Raw genomic sequence first — 19,797 nt, 5'->3', positions numbered from 1 at the left:
TTGTTCAAGAACTTTGATGTCAGAATCAGTGGAATCAGCAGAAGATTCAGAATCAGATGAAAAAGCTTTTTCCATGGCAAAATTCTGACCAGAGGTACTGGCTCGAGTCGTCTTTAACTCAGTCAGTTCTGCAAGCAATTTGTTCACTTTCTCAGTGTTCTTCTGAGAAGTGGTTTTTAAACCAGGAGATTTCTTTAAATCAGGGAGAGAAATCAGTGGTTTTTCAATTTTTGGGGGGACAGAGGAAAACTTCAAATCAGAGGAAGAAGAGGGGAGTTTTTCTTCAATCCGATCTAACTGTTGTCCTATGATATGAAGAGATTGGGAAACAAAATTGTTTTGCTCGATGATTCTCCTATCGTTAGTGGTAGGGTCCTTATCATGAGTTTTGAAAGGGGAACACTTAACAACCATATTGTTGACATCAAGAAGAGTATTTTCAGTAGGAGGATGGGAAGATCTGATGACAGATTTATCCTCTTTGACAAACTTTTTTTTGACAACGTTCAAATCATTTTCGTCCGGAAAATGTTTTTGAAGAAAATCAAAAAATAAAATGTGAGTCTGGGACTCGATCATAGTCTCGGCCCATTTGACCTTGATACGATCTCGTTCCTTTTGAGAATATTTGGCACGGTAAGGGGGGAGGGTGAAAGCGCAGTATGCATATAGATGCAGGGGATGAGGGGAGGTGATAATAGATGCAGAAAATAAGCAGTTGAAAATCAAAGCAGTAGAACCGACCAAGATGGCGGTATGACAATTGTATAATCAAAATAAACAACTGAAATTAAAACAGTTGATAAATTTGAATCAAAGAAAACAGATAATCGTTATAGATTATATGATAAAACCTTTACAGGAGTAAGCGTTAGGACTTACTGAAGTAATGGACAAGAAAGAAGAAGAAGAATCTGAAGGGGAATGGCTGGAGGATAGAGTGTCTCAAGGAACCTCTCAAATAACTTCTGCCTTACAATAGGGGAGGGGAGCCCGTTATATAGGCTGAGCAAAAGCATAAACAGTAAATTACAATCACGAGCCGCGTTCATGCGGTCAAAAGTAAACAGTAATATATCGCGGTGGTAACTCATTTACTTGATGCTTTGATACACTTTTGTTTCAAACAAAACTCACCAAAAAATTAATTACCTATCATGATTGGAGGCCTTGAGTTTTTATGAAAAAAAAAAAAAAAATTAGCCTAATTAAAAAAAAAAAATTATTAAAAAATGTTTTTGGGCAAAATTTTTTATTTTTTTTGGCCTTATTAATCTGGGGGCCCAAGGGACTGCCTCACTCCCCTAGGGTGCTACATCACAGGTAAGATCTTTTCAACTATAAATCAAGCCAATGAGTTGACTTATGGGAGAAGAAGAGACATCATGGCTTTCTAGGTAAGGATGTGATCAAACACGGCCGTTGAAATGTTCATGGTGATTACACATTGTGTAGCTTGGCACAGTAATGGATCTTATAGAGGATTGGCAATAGAGGTGAGCACAACATAGCATATACCTAATTCCCATATTAAAGTTTGACTAATTCTCCTTCCAAGTGATTTCAGCCATTAATGATTATACTTAGGGCTTGTTTAGGATGCGTTTGAAGGGTTTAAAAGTACTTTTAACACTCAAAAAGTCCGTTTTTTTTTTTTTAAAAAAAGTACTCGTTTGATAAAAAAATTAAAAGCGCTTTTAAAGATCTAAAAAGCCTAATGGCCTATTTAGGCATTTGAGAGGCTTAAAAGTGCTTTTAAAACTCAAAAAGTCTGTTTGAAGAAAAAAAAAATACTCGTTTAGTTAAAAAATTAAAGGCACTTTTAAAAATCTAAAAAGCTTTAAAAATGACTAAAACACACTTTTGGTAAAGCTTAAAAATAAAGCTTTTGACCAAAAACTTCTCAAACATAATTCCAAACAAACTTTGAAAATGGCCAAAAAAAACATTTGACAGTAGCTTAAAAATAGAGCTTTTGTTTTAAAGTACTTTTTGATTTAAGGCCTGTTTGAGATTGGATTTGAGTAGCTTAAAAGTATTTTTAACAGTCAAAAAAATTCCCAACTTTTAAAACTCAAAATCCCCAATTTTTTTTTTTAAAAATAATTTTTCATGTATTTAATTTTTTTTTAAAAAAAATATTTATTTTAATTAAGAGTAGTGTTACACATTTCAAATTTTTTTCTCAAAAGTTAATTTTCAAATGATGTGTCAACATCTCATTAAAGTTATTATTTTGAGAAGTGTGTCACCAATTTATGGAATGGTGACACATCATTTGGGAATCAACTTTTGGGAAGAAAATTTAGGATGTGTAACATTTCTCTTTAATTAATTAATTATATGGACACGTGTCGAACAGTAGTTGGTGCTGACGTGGCGTTCTGTCAAATTTTGGATCGAATTTTAACGGAGGGACTGTCTCTAGGCAAACTAGAGGCATCTTATGATAAAAAAATAAATTTTAAAGGTCAAAAAATAAAAAAATTAAACCTGTATTTAACCCAAATAATTATTAACATATATATTAGCCAAATTGACTTCTAGACTTGCAAACAACCCCTTCAACTCCATAAATCTACAGTAAATCAGAAATGCATAAAATACCAAAACTTCCTAACAGGGATTCATCTTCTCCGGCTGTTCAATCACCTCTGGAGCAGGGCTTACCAGAGAAAGGGAGCAACACTGAATCTTTTATATATGATCCAAAGTCAACTTTTCAGAAGGGTTGCAGGGCACCGGCAATCCCAGATGCAGTCTGAACTAGGGTGAGATACAGAGCAAATATTGCACCCATCGTTGAGAATCCCACGCCAGCTGCTGAAATAGTGGTGCACCAATCCTTCTCGAATCTTTGCATAAACGGGAGCAAAGCAAGAATTGGCATCATCCGCCACCATGTACAAGTACGACTCGTCTGCAACCCGATCAATTTCCCTGCAAATGGTGCTCACATGTTTAGCAACCTCTCTGTTACTTCCCAATGAATGTTGAAGAACTTCGTTGTAATGGAGAAGGCCCACGTCCTTTGCTGAGTTGATGAGTCCATCAAAGAAGAACATGTAGGTTGTGACATCTGGGTGGCAATGGCGGTGGCATTTTTCGAATGCCATCATGTTTCGAAACAGAGTACCCTTGTAATCGTCGATGTACAGAGGAGGGATCTTCAGCACCCCTTCCTCGTACGTTACATCGAGCAACTGCGAATGTTTTGCTCTCTGTATTTTGACACCGGCTTCTTTCAGCTGCGTTGTTGAACGGATCATGTTGGGCTGTTTCCGTCTCGCCGGCGTCACCGGAAGAATGGTCGACCGGAAAAGGTCGAGAAAGTGCCTTGCTCCAGTTCCTTCACCGGTTGCTACGATCTTCGGCGGTGTTGTGTCAAAATCTCTTTGCAGCAGAGGATTAAAGAAGTGAAGCGCAAGCTTTTGCAAACATGGCCGCTGCGGCGGCGGCGGCGGCGTAGCATTTTTACTTGTGATTTCAAACAATTCCGACAGAACAAAGAATGGGAACTGGTTTTCAAGCATTATCAGATCTCGACGGAAAATGGGCAGCATCCACCTTTGAATGAAAGGTATTTGGTGTTCGGATTCACGCCGCCACACCTCTCTAAGAAGCTCAACAACAAAGCAGCCATCGACGAACTTTCTTCACTTCCAACTCATTATAAGATTATTTCTTTCATAAGAAAGGCTTTAAACCCATCTCGCAAAGTTTGAAGGTGAACCTTCTTCACTTCCAACTCATTGATAAGAGTTTTGAAGAATCTCCCAAGTTTGCTTTGAAGTAGTTGCATTAGCCTTTCCATCAGTTTTTCAAGTGGCTTGTACAGACTACTTTTGAGTTGGATATGGAATCTTCGTTCTCCACCTCCTGGCTCCTTTTATAACCTTTTGTCAATGATCTCCCATAAATCTTGTGATCCCAATTAATTAGATTGCCTTCATAAGGTATGGATACACCAATGATCATAGTTGTCTTTGATGATCAAAGGCATTTGAAAAATTGAAATGGAATCATTCCATTTGCCATTTTCTTTTCTCACCACCGTAAGTGGAAATCAAGAGGGCTAAAAACACACTCAATATTCTAACAAAGACAGAAGAAGATAAAGAGATGAAAATAATTTTTATTCCCTACATTTAACATATTTATTTCCCAAATTGACTTTTAAACTACGTACAAGCAAGTCCTTCAATCACCCACTAGAGGGATTCATCTCCTCCGGCTGTTGAATCACTTCTGGAGCAGGGCTTACCAGAGAAAGGGAGTAACATGGAGTCTTTCAGATATGATCCAAAGTTGACTTTTTGCAGGGCATCCAGGGCACCAGCAATTCCAGAGGCAGTCTGAACAAGGGTGAGGTACAGAACAAATATTGCACCCACAGTTGAGAAGCCCACCAGCCAGCTGCTGAAGTAGTGGCGCACCAATCCTGCTCGAATCTTGGCGTAAATGGAAGCGAAGTAAGAGTTGGTGTCATTCGCCACCATGTACAAGTATGACTCGTCTACAACCCTATCAATCTCCTTGCACATGGTGCTCACATGTTTGGCAACCTCTTTATAGCTACCAAGAGAATGGTGAAGAACTTCATTGTAATGGAGAAGCCCCACGTCCTTGGCTGAGTTGATGAGTCCATCGAAGAAGAACATGTAGGTTGTGACGTCTGGGTAGTACTAGCAATGGCAATGGCATTTTTCGAATGCCATCATGTTTCGAAACAGAGTACCTTTGTAATCGTCGATGTACAGAGGAGGGATCTTCAGCACCCCTTCCTCGTACGTTACATCGAGCAGCTGCGAATGTTTTGCTCTCTGTATTTTGACACCGGCTTCTTTCAGCTCCGTTGTTGAACGGATCATGTTGGGCTGTTTCCGTCTCACCAGCGTCACTGGGAGAATGGTCGACCGGAAAAGGTCGAGAAAGTGCCTTGGCTCCATTCCTTCAGCCGCTATGCTCTTCAGGGGTGTAGTAGTATCCAAGTCTCTCTGCAACAGGGGATTGAAGAAGTGAAGGGCAAGCTTTTGCAAACATGGCAGCGGCGGTGTAGTACTTTTACTTGTGATTTGAAGCAATTCCGACAGAACAAAGAATGGGAGTTGGTTTTCAAGCATTATCAGATCACGACGAAAATTGGGCAGCATCCACCTTTGGATGAAAGGTATTTGGCGTCCGGATTTATGCTGCCACACCTCTCTAAGAAGCTCAACAACAAAGCAGCCATCAACGAGCATCATCTCCACAAATTCGTCTTTTCCAAGTCGGATTTCCTTTTCCTCCGAGTAGCAAATCCGAGCTTCTTTCTCCAGTTTTCCCAGGGCATTCTTCACAAAATCTAATTTGACTCCATTTTCTCCAATCGGGTCGAAAAGGCGGTGAAAAAAATTCAGTTTGAGTTTCTCCATGTCTTGTAGGCGCGCTACTCCGTGGTGGTATGGACCGATTGAGATGACGTTGGGGTCATAAGCCTTTCTTTGCACCAGTCGCATAATATCTGGGACCTTGTAAATGCAGACTGCAGAGCTGCTCTCTTCTGGAAACTCGGGCTTCAAAACCCCTTTCATTGAATTACTTGAGTAGAGCCTTCCATGAAGAGCCCCTGTTCTTGTACTTTTAGCGACAGCATGCCATGTTTTTCTGCTTATTTGCTGCAAGAGCAACCTTGTAAGTCTAGTGTTCCCCATTAGCAACGAGGAAAGAAAGGTAGACAATTGCTCTTGTTTGGAGTAGAACTTTAATCATCGTTGACATAAATAGGGCAGCTGCACCAAGTCAATGTTTGATGTTAGTCTTTTTTTACTCTAATTGTGTCAATTCTTTCTTAGGATGCTGATGCATATTTCCGAAATGACATAATATTTGCAGTACTTAATGGATGATTGACTTGTACTAGGCGTTTGCGTGAGGAAAAGAAACCAAAAAACACAGAGAAAACGAAAGAAGCAGAGCAGAGTAGCTTGATTGAGGGCGTGGGTTATGCTGTCTTTGCATATTGCTCTTCGCAAGTTGTTCTTATAAACTGATTAAATATAAGGTCACATGTTTTTCATCTGAAATCTTTATTTCTGATTGTGTAATATAAAATTGTGTTGGAGGCATCCTTGATTAATTAATTTATTTCTTCTTCTTCTTCTGGTTCATGGATTCTTCATACCCGGTGGCATCCTTCTTTGTTTAATGTTCTTTTTATTTGTTTTATTCAAGTAGCCAGCGAGTTCTCGGGTCACCATGGTTTGGTAGTGTTGAGTGGTCTTGAGCTTCTCTCATTTCCAAAAGTTAGCTCAAGAAGTGAGGTTTTTCCTCACACTTATAAACTGACCACCAGTCCATTCCACAACCGATGTGGAATTACCTCTAACAATCTCACACTCACCCATCGGGCCCTCATCGGAGCAGAGACAATCTATTTCTCCCATGAATTATTAGACTGGGACTTGTTGGTAGAACTTTGGCTCTGGTACCAGTGTTGAATGGTCTTGAGTCACTTTCAACCTAAACTAGCTCAAGATATAAAGTTTTTCTTCACACTTATAAATTAATCACGAGCCTCTTCTACAACTGATATGGAATAACCTAACAGGTAAGTAAGAATGTGATCAAACACGGTTGTTGAAATGTTCATGGTCACTACACATTGTGTATCATGGCATTCTGCTGAGTCTCATAAAGGATTGACGGCAGAGGTGAGCACAACATAGCATATAGCTAATTCCCATATTAAGGTTTGACTAATTCCCCTCCCAAGCTATTTCAGCCATTAATAACTATACTTGGTCTGAATTGATGAATGAGCTGACTGTAGCGGAACGCATATTAAAGGCTAAGGCAACTATGCATATTGGTCAGACATCTTTTTCTAAGCTGAAAGGCAGGAAAAAAGTAGAATTGCACCAAGCAAGTTTGCAAGTCAGTTGCAAAGGGAGTAAACAAAGCAACACAAGCCAAGCCTAGGGGAAAAGTATTTCCATTGTAGGGAAGCAGGGAATTGGAAGAGAAACTACCCAAAGTTTCTCTATATTTAACATATTTATTAGCCAAATTGACTTGTAGACTAAATACAAGCAGGCCCTTCAACTCCATAAATCTACAATAAATCAGAAATGCATAAAATACCAAAACTTCCTACAGCTACAGGGATTCATCTTCTCCGGTTGTTGAACCACCTCTGGAGCTGGGCTTACCAGTGAAAGGGAGCAACACTGAATCTTTTATATATGATCCGAAGTCACCTTTTCCCAGGGGTTCGATGGCACTAGCAATCCCAGATGCAGTCTGAACAAGGGTCAGGTACAGAGCAAATATTGCACCCATCGTTGAGAATCCCACCAGCCAGCTGCTGAAATAGTGGCGCACCAATCCTGCTCGAAACTTGGCATAAATGGAAGCAAAGTAAGAATTGGCGTCATCCGCCACCATGTACAAGTACGACTCGTCTGCAACCCGATCAATTTCCCTGCAAATGGTGCTCACAAGTTTAGCAACCTCTCTGTTACTTCCCAAAGAATGCTGAAGCACTTCGTTGTAATGGAGAAGCCCCACGTCCTTTGCTGAGTTGATGAGTCCATCGAAGAAGAACATGTAGGTGGTGACGTCTGGGTGGCAATGGCGGTGGCATTTTTCGAATGCCATCATGTTTCGAAACAGAGTACCTTTGTAATCGTCGATGTACAGAGGAGGGATCTTCAGCACCCCTTCCTCGTACGTTACATCGAGCAGCTGCGAATGTTTTGCTCTCTGTATTTTGACACCAGCTTCTTTCAGCTCCGTTGTTGAACGGATCATGTTGGGCTGTTTCCGTCTCGCCGGCGTCACCGGGAGAATGGTCGACCGGAAAAGGTCGAGAAAGTGCCTTGCTCCGGTACTTCCTTCACCGGTTGCTACGATCTTCGGCGGTGTTGTGTCAAAATCTCTTTGCAGCAGAGGATTAAAGAAGTGAAGCGCAAGCTTTTGCAAACATGGCGGCTGCGGCGGCGGCGGCGTAGTATTTTTACTTGTGATTTCAAACAATTCCGACAGAACAAAGAATGGGAGCTGGTTTTCAAGCATTATCAGATCTCGACGGAAAATGGGCAGCATCCACCTTTGGATGAAAGGTATTTGGTGTTCGGACTCACGCCGCCACACCTCTCTAAGAAGCTCAACAACAAAGCAGCCATCGACGAGCATCATCTCCACAAATTCGTCTTTTTCAAGCCGGATTTCCTTTTCCTCCGAGTAGCAAATCCGAGCTTCTTCCTCCAGCTTTCCCAACGCATTCTTCACAAGATCTAATTCGAGTCCACTCTGGTCAAAAAGGCGGCGAACGAATTTCAGTTTGAGCTTTTCCATGGCTTCCAGGCGCTCTACGCCATGGTGGTACGGACCGATTGAGATGACATTGGGTTCATATGCCTTTCTTTGCACCCGGCGCATGATATCTGGGACCTTGTAAATGCAGACTGCAGAGCTGGAAATCTCTTCTGGAATCTCAGGTTTCAAAGCCTCTTTGAGTGAATTACTTGAATATGGCCTTCCATGAAAAGCACCTGTTCTTGTATCTGCAGGAGGATGCCATTGTTTTCTGGCTATTTGCTGGAAGAGCAACCTTGTAAGTCTATTGTTCCCCATGAGAGCAGATGAGGAAAGAAAGATAGACAATTGCTTATGCTTCGAACGTTGACTTAAATAGTGTGCCAAGACAACGTTTGATGTTAAGAGTCTTCTTTTAGTCTATAAAATATAAGGGGCATAGGAAACTTCTTATAAACCAAACCTTTTTTTATTTATTTTTTATTTTTTTATACGGTTTAAAGTGAAATGGAATTTTTTTTTTTTTTTTTTCATGACTTTTATTGTACTTATATTTCTATTTAGTAGGGTAAATGTATAATAAGTCACTGAGTCAATTCGTTAAAATTAAAATATTCTCAAGTTTGTTTTTTTTTCGAAAATTTATTCTCTGAGTTAATTAAAATGCCAATAGAATTCCTACCGTTAGATTTTTGTAACGTCCGTTAGTTCTAATCAAAACTCATTGTTTTGCCACATCAGCGTAATAATTTTTTATTAATTTAATTTCAAATTTTTTTTTTTTTTTTTTTTTTTTAAGAAAAAAGGTCGCACCTTTGGATGGTTAGGGCAGGCCTGCAACCCACCCCTAGAGTTTAGGGTGGTTTAAGAGTGGCTCAACCAAAAGAAGGGTGAGCCTGCATGCATTTCAAGTACCCCTACTATGATCTTCATTATTTGAACTTGTATTTATTTTTTTAAATGGGGTAATTAATAAGGCACATGGAAAAAGAAGCTTCTTGCCAGTTGCCAGTTGCCAGGATTTTCATTTATTCTCCCGCACTTTCGCTGTTATGATGCAGATGAATACTTCCGAGATGACGACAGCAGTTTGCAGTACTTTCTGACTTTTACTACGCGTTTGCGGGAGGACAAGAGATCAAAAAAATCAAAAGAAACGGTGTAGAGTTCCTTGATTGAGGGGGGCGTGGGTTTACGCTCTCTTTGCACGTGGTTAAGGTTTTATTGTACTGTATTATTTAACACAAAAAAATCTCTTAAGTGACAAGAAATTACAAGCCCATCAATAGGTAGAACTCCAGTAACTATAGATAGAGTTTTTGATCTGTTGTCATCTAAAACTTTTATGAACAAAAAATAATTTTTTTATTACACTAAATCATTTCTCTTTGTGTAATAATGAGTTCTTCTTCATCAACTTTAAGGAAGATTAACTTGAGTATGTATATAGGGATTCGGATCTCCTCTAATTTGGAAGAAATTAGAGATTTTTCAATTGTTAATGACGACCGTTTATTTTAAATTTAATGGTCTATAAAATCATTTAAATCTCAATAAAACAAAAGTCAGCATTTAATACTTCGGTTATATAAAAGCAGCTAGCATTTTATAGACTATTAAATTAAAATAAAGGACTGCAATTAACAATTCGAGAATCTCAAATTTCTCCTTAGGTGGAGAGGATCTCAATCCTGCATATAGTGGGAATTATTTACCTAAGGAATACTATTTAGTACAACATTGGTTGATTCATTCTAGCCACAAACAACTTTTTGAACAACTTAATCTTTGATGAAGGCTGATTACACTTTTTTTTTTTTTTTGTTTCACAAGTAATCTTTGATTAATTCACAAGTACTAAAGCACTCAAACATCCTTAATGGTCTGCTGAGGGCCTAACACAAAACCAAAGACAAATTTTCATGTTGTCAATCCCCATCAACAAACTTCATTTTGATGTTTTTGAGTGTTTTTACGACATCTCTCATTTGCATCCTCTTTTCTGGTGCCTCTGCTGAGCAATCCATGGCCAGTCTCATAATGGAAAATATGCAATCCTGCTTAGCATCAAAACGCCGGTCGTTTTTCTGTAGTAAGTTACCATCTACAACTTTAATTACTGCATGTGGCAATGACTCTTTTACCCAGCGTTTTAGGCTCATTTCTCCGCTAAACATTTCATCGGTGGGCTTCTTTCCCGTGAAAGTTTCCATCAACAAAATACCGTAACTGTAAACATCGCCGCTTGTGGAAATGATCCCTTGTGATCCATACTCTGCAGGTTTGATTAAAATTTAGTGCTAAAAGATAAATGTTAAATATTAATTAAATGATTAAATTTATAATTTTCTATCAATTTAAAATTTAGAAATATTTGGTCATTTTATAAATTGTATCAAAGAAACTTTCTGCATGATGTGTTTCTAACAAGGACATTAGAATTTTAAGGGAGATATTGTAGCACCCTAGTCTCACATAGAGTGGGTAGGCATTATGAGTGATTCTATGAAACTCCAAATTAAATGTTAAGGAAAACTTCATTTAAATTCTGTGAACTTTTCTCACTTTTGCAACGTCTTCCCGAAGTTCAAAAACTCTCAATTTAGTATATCGAACTTTAAAATAATTTGAATCTCACCCATCCGTTTTGGAATTTCTATTAAATCCCAACAAAGGCTGTTGAAATCTCTAAATTACCATTATTTAAATGTAATTGTTATTTAAGGGTAATTTTATAAATTTAATAAGGGTATAATGGTCATTTTATCATTTTACTATTTGGTTTAACCCCAAACCCTAACGAGAGGGGTAAAATTGTAAAAAATTGAAAATTCGATTTACTAAATTGAGAGTTTTTAAACTTAGAAGAAACATTGCAAAATTAATAGAAACTCAAGGAGATAATGTGAAGTTTTTCTTACCGTTAGTTGTGAAGAAACATTACCTGGTGCGATATAACCAATAGTGGCAAGTGTCATGGTTTGGGTCATAGAATCTCCATCACCCAAGAGTTTGGAAATCCCAAAGTCACCAACATGTGCAATCATATCATCATTGAGGAGAATGTTGCTGGGCTTCAAATCACAATGAACAACAGGTACATGAGAACCATGATGGAGATACTCCAATGATGATGCAACATCTATCATTATGTTCATTCTATGTAGGATATCCAAGGAGTAGGTATGAGAATACAGCCACTTGTTGAGACTCCCATTCGGCATATACTCTAACACTAAGGCTTTAAAATCGTTGTTGCTGCAGCAACTGATGATTTTGACAAGATTCCGGTGACGGATTCTGCGTAATACTTTGCATTCTGCATCAAAACTCTTGAATGATCCTTGAATATCTAGATTAAAGACCTTTACTGCAACACTCATCCCATCTGAAAGTGTTCCTCTGTACACAGACCCAAAGCTCCCTTTCCCAACCAAGTTACTTTCACTAAATCTATCTGTTGCCCTTTCAAGCTCTAGGTATGAAATTCTTCTCCATGTTGCTAGAGTTGGAGCTTCTTGACTTGCTGATTTTGCATTCCTTTTTAGGGTTATTATCAGAAAAAGTATGAGAATTAGCACAAGTATTGCTGCTATCACAGCAGGTAGAATATATGCAAGCTTAACTGAAGTGTGTGCCTTTGACTGTCCAACAACTTGGCAGGGTGGAACTTTAAATTGGGGTGGACCACATAACCCTTCATTCCCCATGAATGATTGAGCTGAGAAGATAGCAATATCCATTCCAGATGGAATTTCACCACCTAATCTGTTGAAAGACACATCCAAGTGTTTGAGACAATGGAGTTTTTCTAGGGACTCTGGAATCACCCCTGACAAATTGTTATGGGATAGATCCAACACTTGCATGCTTATTGACTGACCAAATGACTGAGGAATATGACCTTGAAATTTGTTATGTGCTAAGGAGAGCCTTTCCAAATTTTGCAGGCCTCCAATGGCAGCAGGGATTTGTCTTGATAATTGATTCCATGACAAGTCTAAAAGTGTTACAACCTTCAAATTTCCAATATCTGAAGGCAGAGGGCCGCTTAGAGAATTCAAAGACAAGTTTACTTGCATAAGATCTCCAAGGCTCCACAAGGATGGGGGTATCTTGGAAGTCAAATGGTTGGCATCTAAGAAAAGTTTTCGAAGTGAAGTAAGACTTTTCCAGCATGTTGGTAATGATCCATAGAGCTCATTGCCACTTAAAAACAATTCACCCAAATTACTTAGATCACAGATAACATCTGGGATGGATCCTTGCAGCCTATTGCCCTGAAGACACAAACCTTGGAGGCTTCTCATTCCCCTTACTGTACTTGGAATAGCTCCACCCAATTCATTGTTTTGTAGAGCCAGAACTAGCAAGTTGCTTAAATTACCAATCTGTTTTGGGATGGTGCCCTTGATGTTGCAGCCAAATGCTGAAAAGTACTGAAGGGATCCAGAGAAATTTCCTATGGAAATTGGAAGGGTACCATTCAGTTGTTGATTATCTGCAAGCATCAGCCTTGTCAACTTTCTGCAATTTGTCAAAGATGAAAGAAAACTCAATTCTAGAGTTGCAGATTCTCTGGTCAACAAATTGCCGGCCAAGTTGAGAACCTCCAGATGCCTTAAATTGGCAAGGGTATGAGGAATAGAGCCAGAGAAATAGTTTTCCTCCAGCTCCAGTTTAATGAGCTTGGAAGCATTTGAGATAGAGCTTGGGATTATTCCATCTATTTCATTGCCCCATAGGTAAAGCACCTCAAGATTTGGAACCCAGTTGCCTATGCCTGATGGAAGATGGCCTGAGAGAAAGTTCAAATATAGAGAAATGACTCTAATGGTTGAGTGATTGAAGATTGAGTATGGGATGACACCAGTTAAGCTGTTGTTGTTGATATCCAATTTCACCAAATTTGGGAGATTCCCAATATCAGAGGGTACTTCACCTGCCACAATTACAACGAATGCATACCTTATTTAACTACTACAATATTTCATATATTTTTATATGTGTTTGTTTCGGTGTAAAATCTATTCTGCTGGCAAATGTTTTAAGTTAGCTCCATTTGTTTCAGCGTAAGTTGGAAAATGTTTCCAGCTGAATTCATTTTTCGGGAGAATGATTTCAATTGAAAACATTTTTCAAAATTTCGCTCGTACAAAAACTAAACAAAAAATCATTATATTTTCATTCAATCATATTAAACTATAAATATCAAGTTTTATTCGCAACATATGTATTAATATACTCATATTAACAAATGTTGTCACCGTGCACAACAATGATGAATAAGACAAAATCTAAAAGAGAGAGTAAAAGAAAATCGAGACATAGATTTATATGGTTCGACAATGCTTACGCTCCATTCACTCCGACTACTCAATCAACCATACTAGTATTTCAGTATTACTCTCTATGCCTGAGAGAATATGAGCTACTTGTTCCAACAACAAACAATGATTTTAGGAAAAAAATGCAACATCAATCTCTATGGTTTACTTGATTTACATTCATCTTCCTATGGTATCAAAATGAACTCAGCGGTATACCAAAAAAATAATTTACTTCTTACAGTCAAATTTTGTCTACTAACTTAACATATTTCGTTAGTGTAATACTGATTTTAATAAGACATGTGTCACAATTCTATTGTTTATGATGTGTCATGCTGCCACAATATTATTAAACTCTTTTGATATATATATACACCATCCTGGTAGTGGTAGAGCTACATTTTGAGGATTTCCATCATTGTTTAGGCAAAGAGGGAAGTAGTATTTAAACTGATGAAGTGGGTTACGGTCGTACCTGTCAAGTTGTTTTCAAACAAATTAATTTCCTTCAGTGAAGTGCAGTTGCTTAAACTTGGTGGTATCCATCCTGCAAATATTTCAACAATTTATGGTAAACCATGAATTAAATCTGTCCATTTTAGTGAAGGATTGTCAAGTCAAGAAAATTAATATGATGAAATTTGTAATTTCTTTTTTATTAATCATCTCAATAAAAAATTACAAAAAATAAAATTCAGCTACTACTAACAACTTTTTTTTTTTTTTTTTTTTTTTCTAACTGAAAGGGTAGGTGGAGAAGACCATAGTAGCGTCTACTCATTGGGCGCTGTACATGATGGGTCTAGATGGTGAGAACTGTACATACTCTCTCAAGTTTGACTGAGTCATAACTTGACTCAGCCCATCCAAAGGATCAATAAAAACCAAGGTGATTTACACATATCATGTATAAAGATTCTCATTACGAAATTCAAACCTATGCCATAAGTGTATACCTAACTACTTTGAGAATTTTCTTACACCATTGAACCAATCTTGGTTGATCCAACAACTTGATAAATAAACTTTGAGAAAACTTCACTCAACCTCTTTGTATTGTCACTGTTTTTGCAATTACTCCTATAAACTTTAAAAACTCTTAATTTAATGTATTCATTTTTTAATTTTTTAATTTTAATTTTTTTTTTCCAATTTACCCCACCGTTAGGATTTTCTATTTAGCCTTGTCAAAATTTACAAAATACCCCTATATATATATATATATATATATATATATATATATATTTCAAAGATTCAAACATGTGTATTTTAGCAAATTTCGAAAAATCTTAAGTAATTCCTACAATTTTTTTTTTCTTTTTTTCTTTTTTTCCTAAAAAGAATATGGATATTTTGGGAATTCTGACACTAGATAATTATAAATGCGATGAAAAAGTGAAGTTTCTGTAGATGGGTGGATCGGCGTGGAACCTGAAAGCATGTTTTGACCGAGATTGATTATTCGCAGTTCCGACGAAGTGCTGAACAGAGATGGCGGAATGGTTCCCCTGAAACTGTTGCAACAAAGATACAACTCTTCAAGCTTAGGCAACAACCCAAGCCATGATGGTATCTCTCCATCGAGATTGTTCTCTCCAAAGCTGATGACTTGCAACCCACGTAAAGAAGCCAACTCGGCGGGCAGGGAGCCATGGAAACGGTTGGCTCTGAAGGATAAATGTGTCAGGAATGAGAGGTTTCCCAGGTGTGGAGGAATGGTTCCGTTAAGACCCATGTAAGAGAGATTCAAGGCTGTTACTCTGTGGTGGTTTGCGTCGCAGGTGATCCCAACCCAGTTGCAGGCGGAGCCGGCGGCTGACGACCAGTTGGTTGCCAGGATTTTCTTCGGGTCATCGGTGATGTGGGCTTTGAGGACAAGAAGAGCTGATTGGTCTGTGGTGATGTTGGTTCTCACTGCTGCAGCCAGATAACAGTGGAGCATCACCAACAAGTACAACATAAAATAGATGAGGGAGGCAGAAATCTCCATGGGTTCTTCTTGGAGGTTGAGAAGAATTAACTATGGGTGGGGGATGTATATATTATATATGAATGGATTATGGAGCAATTAAACAAGTAATTTTGCTGACATGTCAACAAGAAAAAAAGGAACGAAGAAAAAAAAACAGAAGGTGGTGGGGGGTGGTGGGGTGGAGGACTATCAACCTCGAATTAACTTATCTCAATAGGAAAGGATTCTAAAATTAAAATAATAACATGTTGTGACATAATTGCCCACTACTTTTTCTTTCTTTGGCTTTTTTAACTTTTATGGTCCACTTAAAAATGGCAGATGATGATTAGAAGTTAGAACAGCGAAGAGCATACTGTTTTTGGTGGGATCAATTCATAAAACTACATTAATTGCTTAGAGAAGTCTTATCATATAGTTTTTTTTTGATGATTCCATGAAAATATATATGTATGTTTTTTTTTTTTTTTGGAAAATTTCAGAAAATCCTCTCCAACTTCTATATATAGGTTTTGAAATTACTTCTTAAAGTTAAAAAACTCTCAATTTAGGATATCGAAATTTCAATTTCTTTCAATTACTTATTTCCGTTAAATTTTGTCAAAATTTTTAAAATATCTATATTTTTTAATAAAAAAACTATTGCAAATATGTTTTTGTTTATAAAAAAAATAAACGCCTAACTCTTTGCAGGTATATCCCTATTTTTTTTTTATACAAAAATATTGCAAATATGTTTTTGTTTATAAAAAAATAAACACCTAACTCTTTGCAAGTAATTTTGAGAATTTTAACAAGATTTAACAGAAAATCTTAACGGAACAAGGTAATGAAAGAAATTGAAAGTTTGATACCCTTAATTAAAAGTTTTTAAACTTAGATAATTGTGTAAGTGGTAGTTTATGAGGGTTTTATAAAGTTTACATTAGAATTTTATTTTTATTTTTAAAGTAAAACAGGCAAGAAAACTTAACAAACACGTGGACCAAGGGGGAAAGGGGCTCCTTAAAGAAGAAACACAATGAACAAGGACATACTTCCCACGTGGAAACTCAAGCAACGGTCAATTCCTCAACAAGGCAACATTAACAAGGCAAAGTTAGTTTACACCAATGGCTAGGCTTCTAACAACCTCATGCTTGGCACTCTCGCCTCAGTCATCGCTTTGTCGGCTCCACGTGGAAACTCAAGCAACGGTCAATTCCTCAACAAGGCAACATTCGTAACAAGGCAAAGTTAGTCAACACCAATGGCTACGCTTCTAACAACCTCATGCTTGGCGCTCTCGCCTCAGTCATCGCTTTGTCGGCTCCACGTGGAAACTCAAGCAACGGTCAATTCCTCAACAAGGCAACATTCGTAACAACTAACAAGGCAAAGTTAGTCAACACCAATGGCTACGCTTCTAACAACCTCATGCTTGGCACTCTCGCTTCAGTCATCGCTTTGTCGGCTCCCGCTCCGATTCTTTTCTGTTCATCTGTCAGACTCCTCAATACGCTACTTATGTCTTCATTTATGTTGATGACATCCTCATCGCCAGCTCTCTCTCCAAAAAGAACCGTCACTTTTCCTTTCGCATGGAAGCTATTTTCTTAAGATTGAATGGCGGAGCCAAAAATTCATAATTATAGAGGTTTAATTAAAAATATAATAAATATAATTTAAAATAGAAAATAAATGTTTTTTCACTTATAACTCTTAAATTCCAACAACTAAAATTTTATAATGATGTTATTTAGCTGCAAGCCTTAGATATTTAAGAGAGCACTCTTTGAGATTTAAAGTTCCGTCATTAAAATCTAACGGTGTATTACTTTTTTGGAATTTCGACTTCTTTTCTTTTGAATGGATAGTTTTTAATTTTAACGTTGTGATTCATGAACTTAAAATTTTGAAGTTAAATTATAATTACATAAGAGACAACCAAATTGATAGACAAATATGTATATATATATATATATATATATATATATATAAAATCATGGAATAAATTATATATAGCTAAAGTGTTTAATTTTTTGATCTGATTATGAACACTTCCCAACTTTTTTTTAAACATATATCTCTCAAAAATTTCTACAAGCTAATTTTATATAAATCTTATAATATTCTCTAAGAAGCAAATAGTGTTTGACGGCAAATGCAACCAAAACAAATATTATTTTTGCCTTATTTACTCAATAGAGAAAAGAAGATGATTACCAATAATTCAATAAAAAGCTTTAGAGTGATTGAAAAAAAAAAAAAATGCTGATTTTTAAAAGAGCAAGCAAGCCCTCTGTTTCAAGTTTTTTTGTTTTTTTCTTTCCTTCTTTAATGACAAATATATAGTAGCCATTTTCAAAATTTTTCTTATAAAAAGAAATAAAAATTAAAAAGCTTGTCGGGGCCACAACCCCCATAGGTCATAAGGTGGCTCCGCCACTGCTTATCAAACAATGCTATATTCTTGATCTCCAGAGACTCCATAAGAGTAAGTTGTTCTCCCTTCTTTGATGATCCGGTCCACTCACCGATCCCACATCGAATGAGAAATGGCAAATGAAAGAACATAAAGATGTTTGTAACTTGACTCCGGTGGCATGTGACCAAATCTCCATTGAGGAACTTAACGAAGGGGAAATGAAAAATGTTAGATTATAACAATTGGATGGCCTAGAACATGTGATTAGAAACATTGAAAATCTAGGGTTTGTCAACAGAACTAAGAGGGAGTGAATATATTTATCAATATTTTTCTTTATTTGTTCAAATGTTCGTATGGGTTAGAGCAATCTTTGATTCTTTTCTATTTTGTTGAGCCATTTTGCCAAAAAGAGCCCACATGCATCCGACTAGCTAATGTTGAGCACTGTAGCTCAATAACATAACCTAATTATAATAAAATAGAATAAAAACCCAATCTTGTTCTCTCATAAATAATATTTTAAATGAAAAAGTAAAAATTGATAGCTAAAATACTAGTCAAATATATATGTACCTCAAAATAGTGAATTGCTAAAATTGAAAAAGGTGATTATTTAGTGAAGTATTTATTGAGTGAGATGTAAACGCTCTAACTTGAGTCAATTGACGAAATTTGATAAAAATTAATTGAAAAAAAATGTCACGTGCACTTTCAACCGTTTCTCTTTTGGTGGCAAGGTTTCTTGGTTGTCTCAATAAGCAATAGGGCCGCGTCATTTATTTGATGCGTTCTCTTTTATTTTTTGTTTACCTTCTCTGATGAGGATGTTTTGGGGCGTATTGTTGTGTTGCCTAACCCGTTGATGATTTTCCAATCCCTGTTTTCCCATATTTGCTTAGAAAAAAATAAAAATAAAAACTGTATATTAGAGTTTAACGGTATATATAACTTTTCCTATTTATTTTATCCCAATCGATCGGAATGAGACTAATTGTTGTCTCCTATCCCTATCCATTGGATAATGCAAGAGTCTACGTCACACATTTGTCTATCTTCTTTTTCTGAGAAGATAATTGACGTTAATTATTAAAAGTATTGCTTACTTTTTCTTGAACAAGACTTGGGTCGACTTCAATCAAATTCAACGTTACCTCCATGTTTTCTCCTTTTATTTCTTTTGTGTGGCTTGTTTGGATCATGATCTTGTGTAATCCTCAGGATACTACAACAATTTGCAATTCCTCAAATCACAATCGTTTATAGTATTTAAATGGCTAAGATTTAAACACATCATCAATTCTTTTAAAAAAATAAAAGGCTTGAGACTTGAGAGTAGTTATAACTAATTGGGGTGCAGTGGTTTGGCCATTCTAAAACATCCGATATGGACCACCCTTATAACTTTGTTGAGGGTTGTTGACTCTCAAAATTGTTCAAGAGTAACCCAACCACTTCATCTCTTTTTTAGTTGTGGTGGACTACCCCGAAAAATGCTTGAGAGTGTTTGGGCTCGAGACTGAATTGTCTAAATTTGTAGATGATGTTAAGAGATATAATATAGATAGTAAAATAATTATATTAAGGAAAAATATTAAAAAGCGCCCTAAACTAACTGCGGTTTTTGAAAGAGTCTCATGATGTTAAAAATGTTTTAAAGTAGCCTATCAAACTATCAAAGTGTGTCGAAAAAGGTCACATGTTTTTTTATATTCTAATAATACCATTATTATTTTAAAAACTAAAATAAAAAAATTAATAAAATAAAAAACTAAAAATTTAATTTTACT

General features: G+C 36.8%; 2 protein-coding genes and 2 pseudogenes across 2 annotated transcripts; all 4 read right to left on the bottom strand.

The window, feature by feature from the left end:
- Window positions 1-2,644: 2,644 nt before the first annotated feature.
- LOC132172775 (UPF0481 protein At3g47200-like) lies at window positions 2,645-3,814 on the bottom strand (annotated as a pseudogene).
- Window positions 3,815-4,139: 325 nt separating this feature from the next.
- LOC132170586 (UPF0481 protein At3g47200-like) lies at window positions 4,140-6,098 on the bottom strand (annotated as a pseudogene).
- Window positions 6,099-6,883: 785 nt separating this feature from the next.
- Window positions 6,884-8,628, bottom strand: LOC132170585 (UPF0481 protein At3g47200-like). The gene has a single exon (XM_059581606.2). The coding sequence runs from the start codon at window positions 8,614-8,616 to the stop codon at window positions 7,138-7,140; it is 1,479 nt and encodes a 492-aa protein (XP_059437589.2). The 5' UTR covers window positions 8,617-8,628; the 3' UTR covers window positions 6,884-7,137.
- Window positions 8,629-10,114: 1,486 nt separating this feature from the next.
- Window positions 10,115-15,662, bottom strand: LOC132170583 (uncharacterized). The gene is made up of 4 exons (XM_059581604.2): window positions 15,060-15,662; window positions 14,104-14,175; window positions 11,243-13,240; window positions 10,115-10,573 (listed from the first exon to the last, which is right to left on the bottom strand). Exons 1-4 carry the CDS (start codon window positions 15,616-15,618, stop codon window positions 10,227-10,229), a joined length of 2,976 nt encoding a protein of 991 aa, XP_059437587.2. The 5' UTR covers window positions 15,619-15,662; the 3' UTR covers window positions 10,115-10,226.
- Window positions 15,663-19,797: the final 4,135 nt, after the last annotated feature.

The sequence above is a fragment of the Corylus avellana genome, chromosome 1 (assembly GCF_965113065.1).
Source record: "Corylus avellana chromosome 1, dhCorAvel1.hap1.2, whole genome shotgun sequence".
Classification (NCBI taxonomy): Eukaryota; Viridiplantae; Streptophyta; class Magnoliopsida; order Fagales; family Betulaceae; genus Corylus; species Corylus avellana.
Note: the sequence above shows the minus strand (reverse complement) of the source record. Positions and strands in the feature narration are given on the sequence as shown.

Bases quoted from the DNA above. Each gene is read 5' to 3' on its own strand.
- LOC132170585 (XM_059581606.2), bottom strand. From the start codon at position 8,616: ATGGGGAACAATAGACTTACAAGGTTGCTCTTCCAGCAAATAGCCAGA.
- LOC132170583 (XM_059581604.2), bottom strand. From the start codon at position 15,618: ATGGAGATTTCTGCCTCCCTCATCTATTTTATGTTGTACTTGTTGGTG. The intron at 14,176-15,059 runs GTTCCACGCCGA...AAATATTTGCAG, and splicing joins CGGTCAAAACATGCTTTCAG to GATGGATACCACCAAGTTTA. The intron at 10,574-11,242 runs GTAATGTTTCTT...TCAAACCTGCAG, and splicing joins TATTGGTTATATCGCACCAG to AGTATGGATCACAAGGGATC.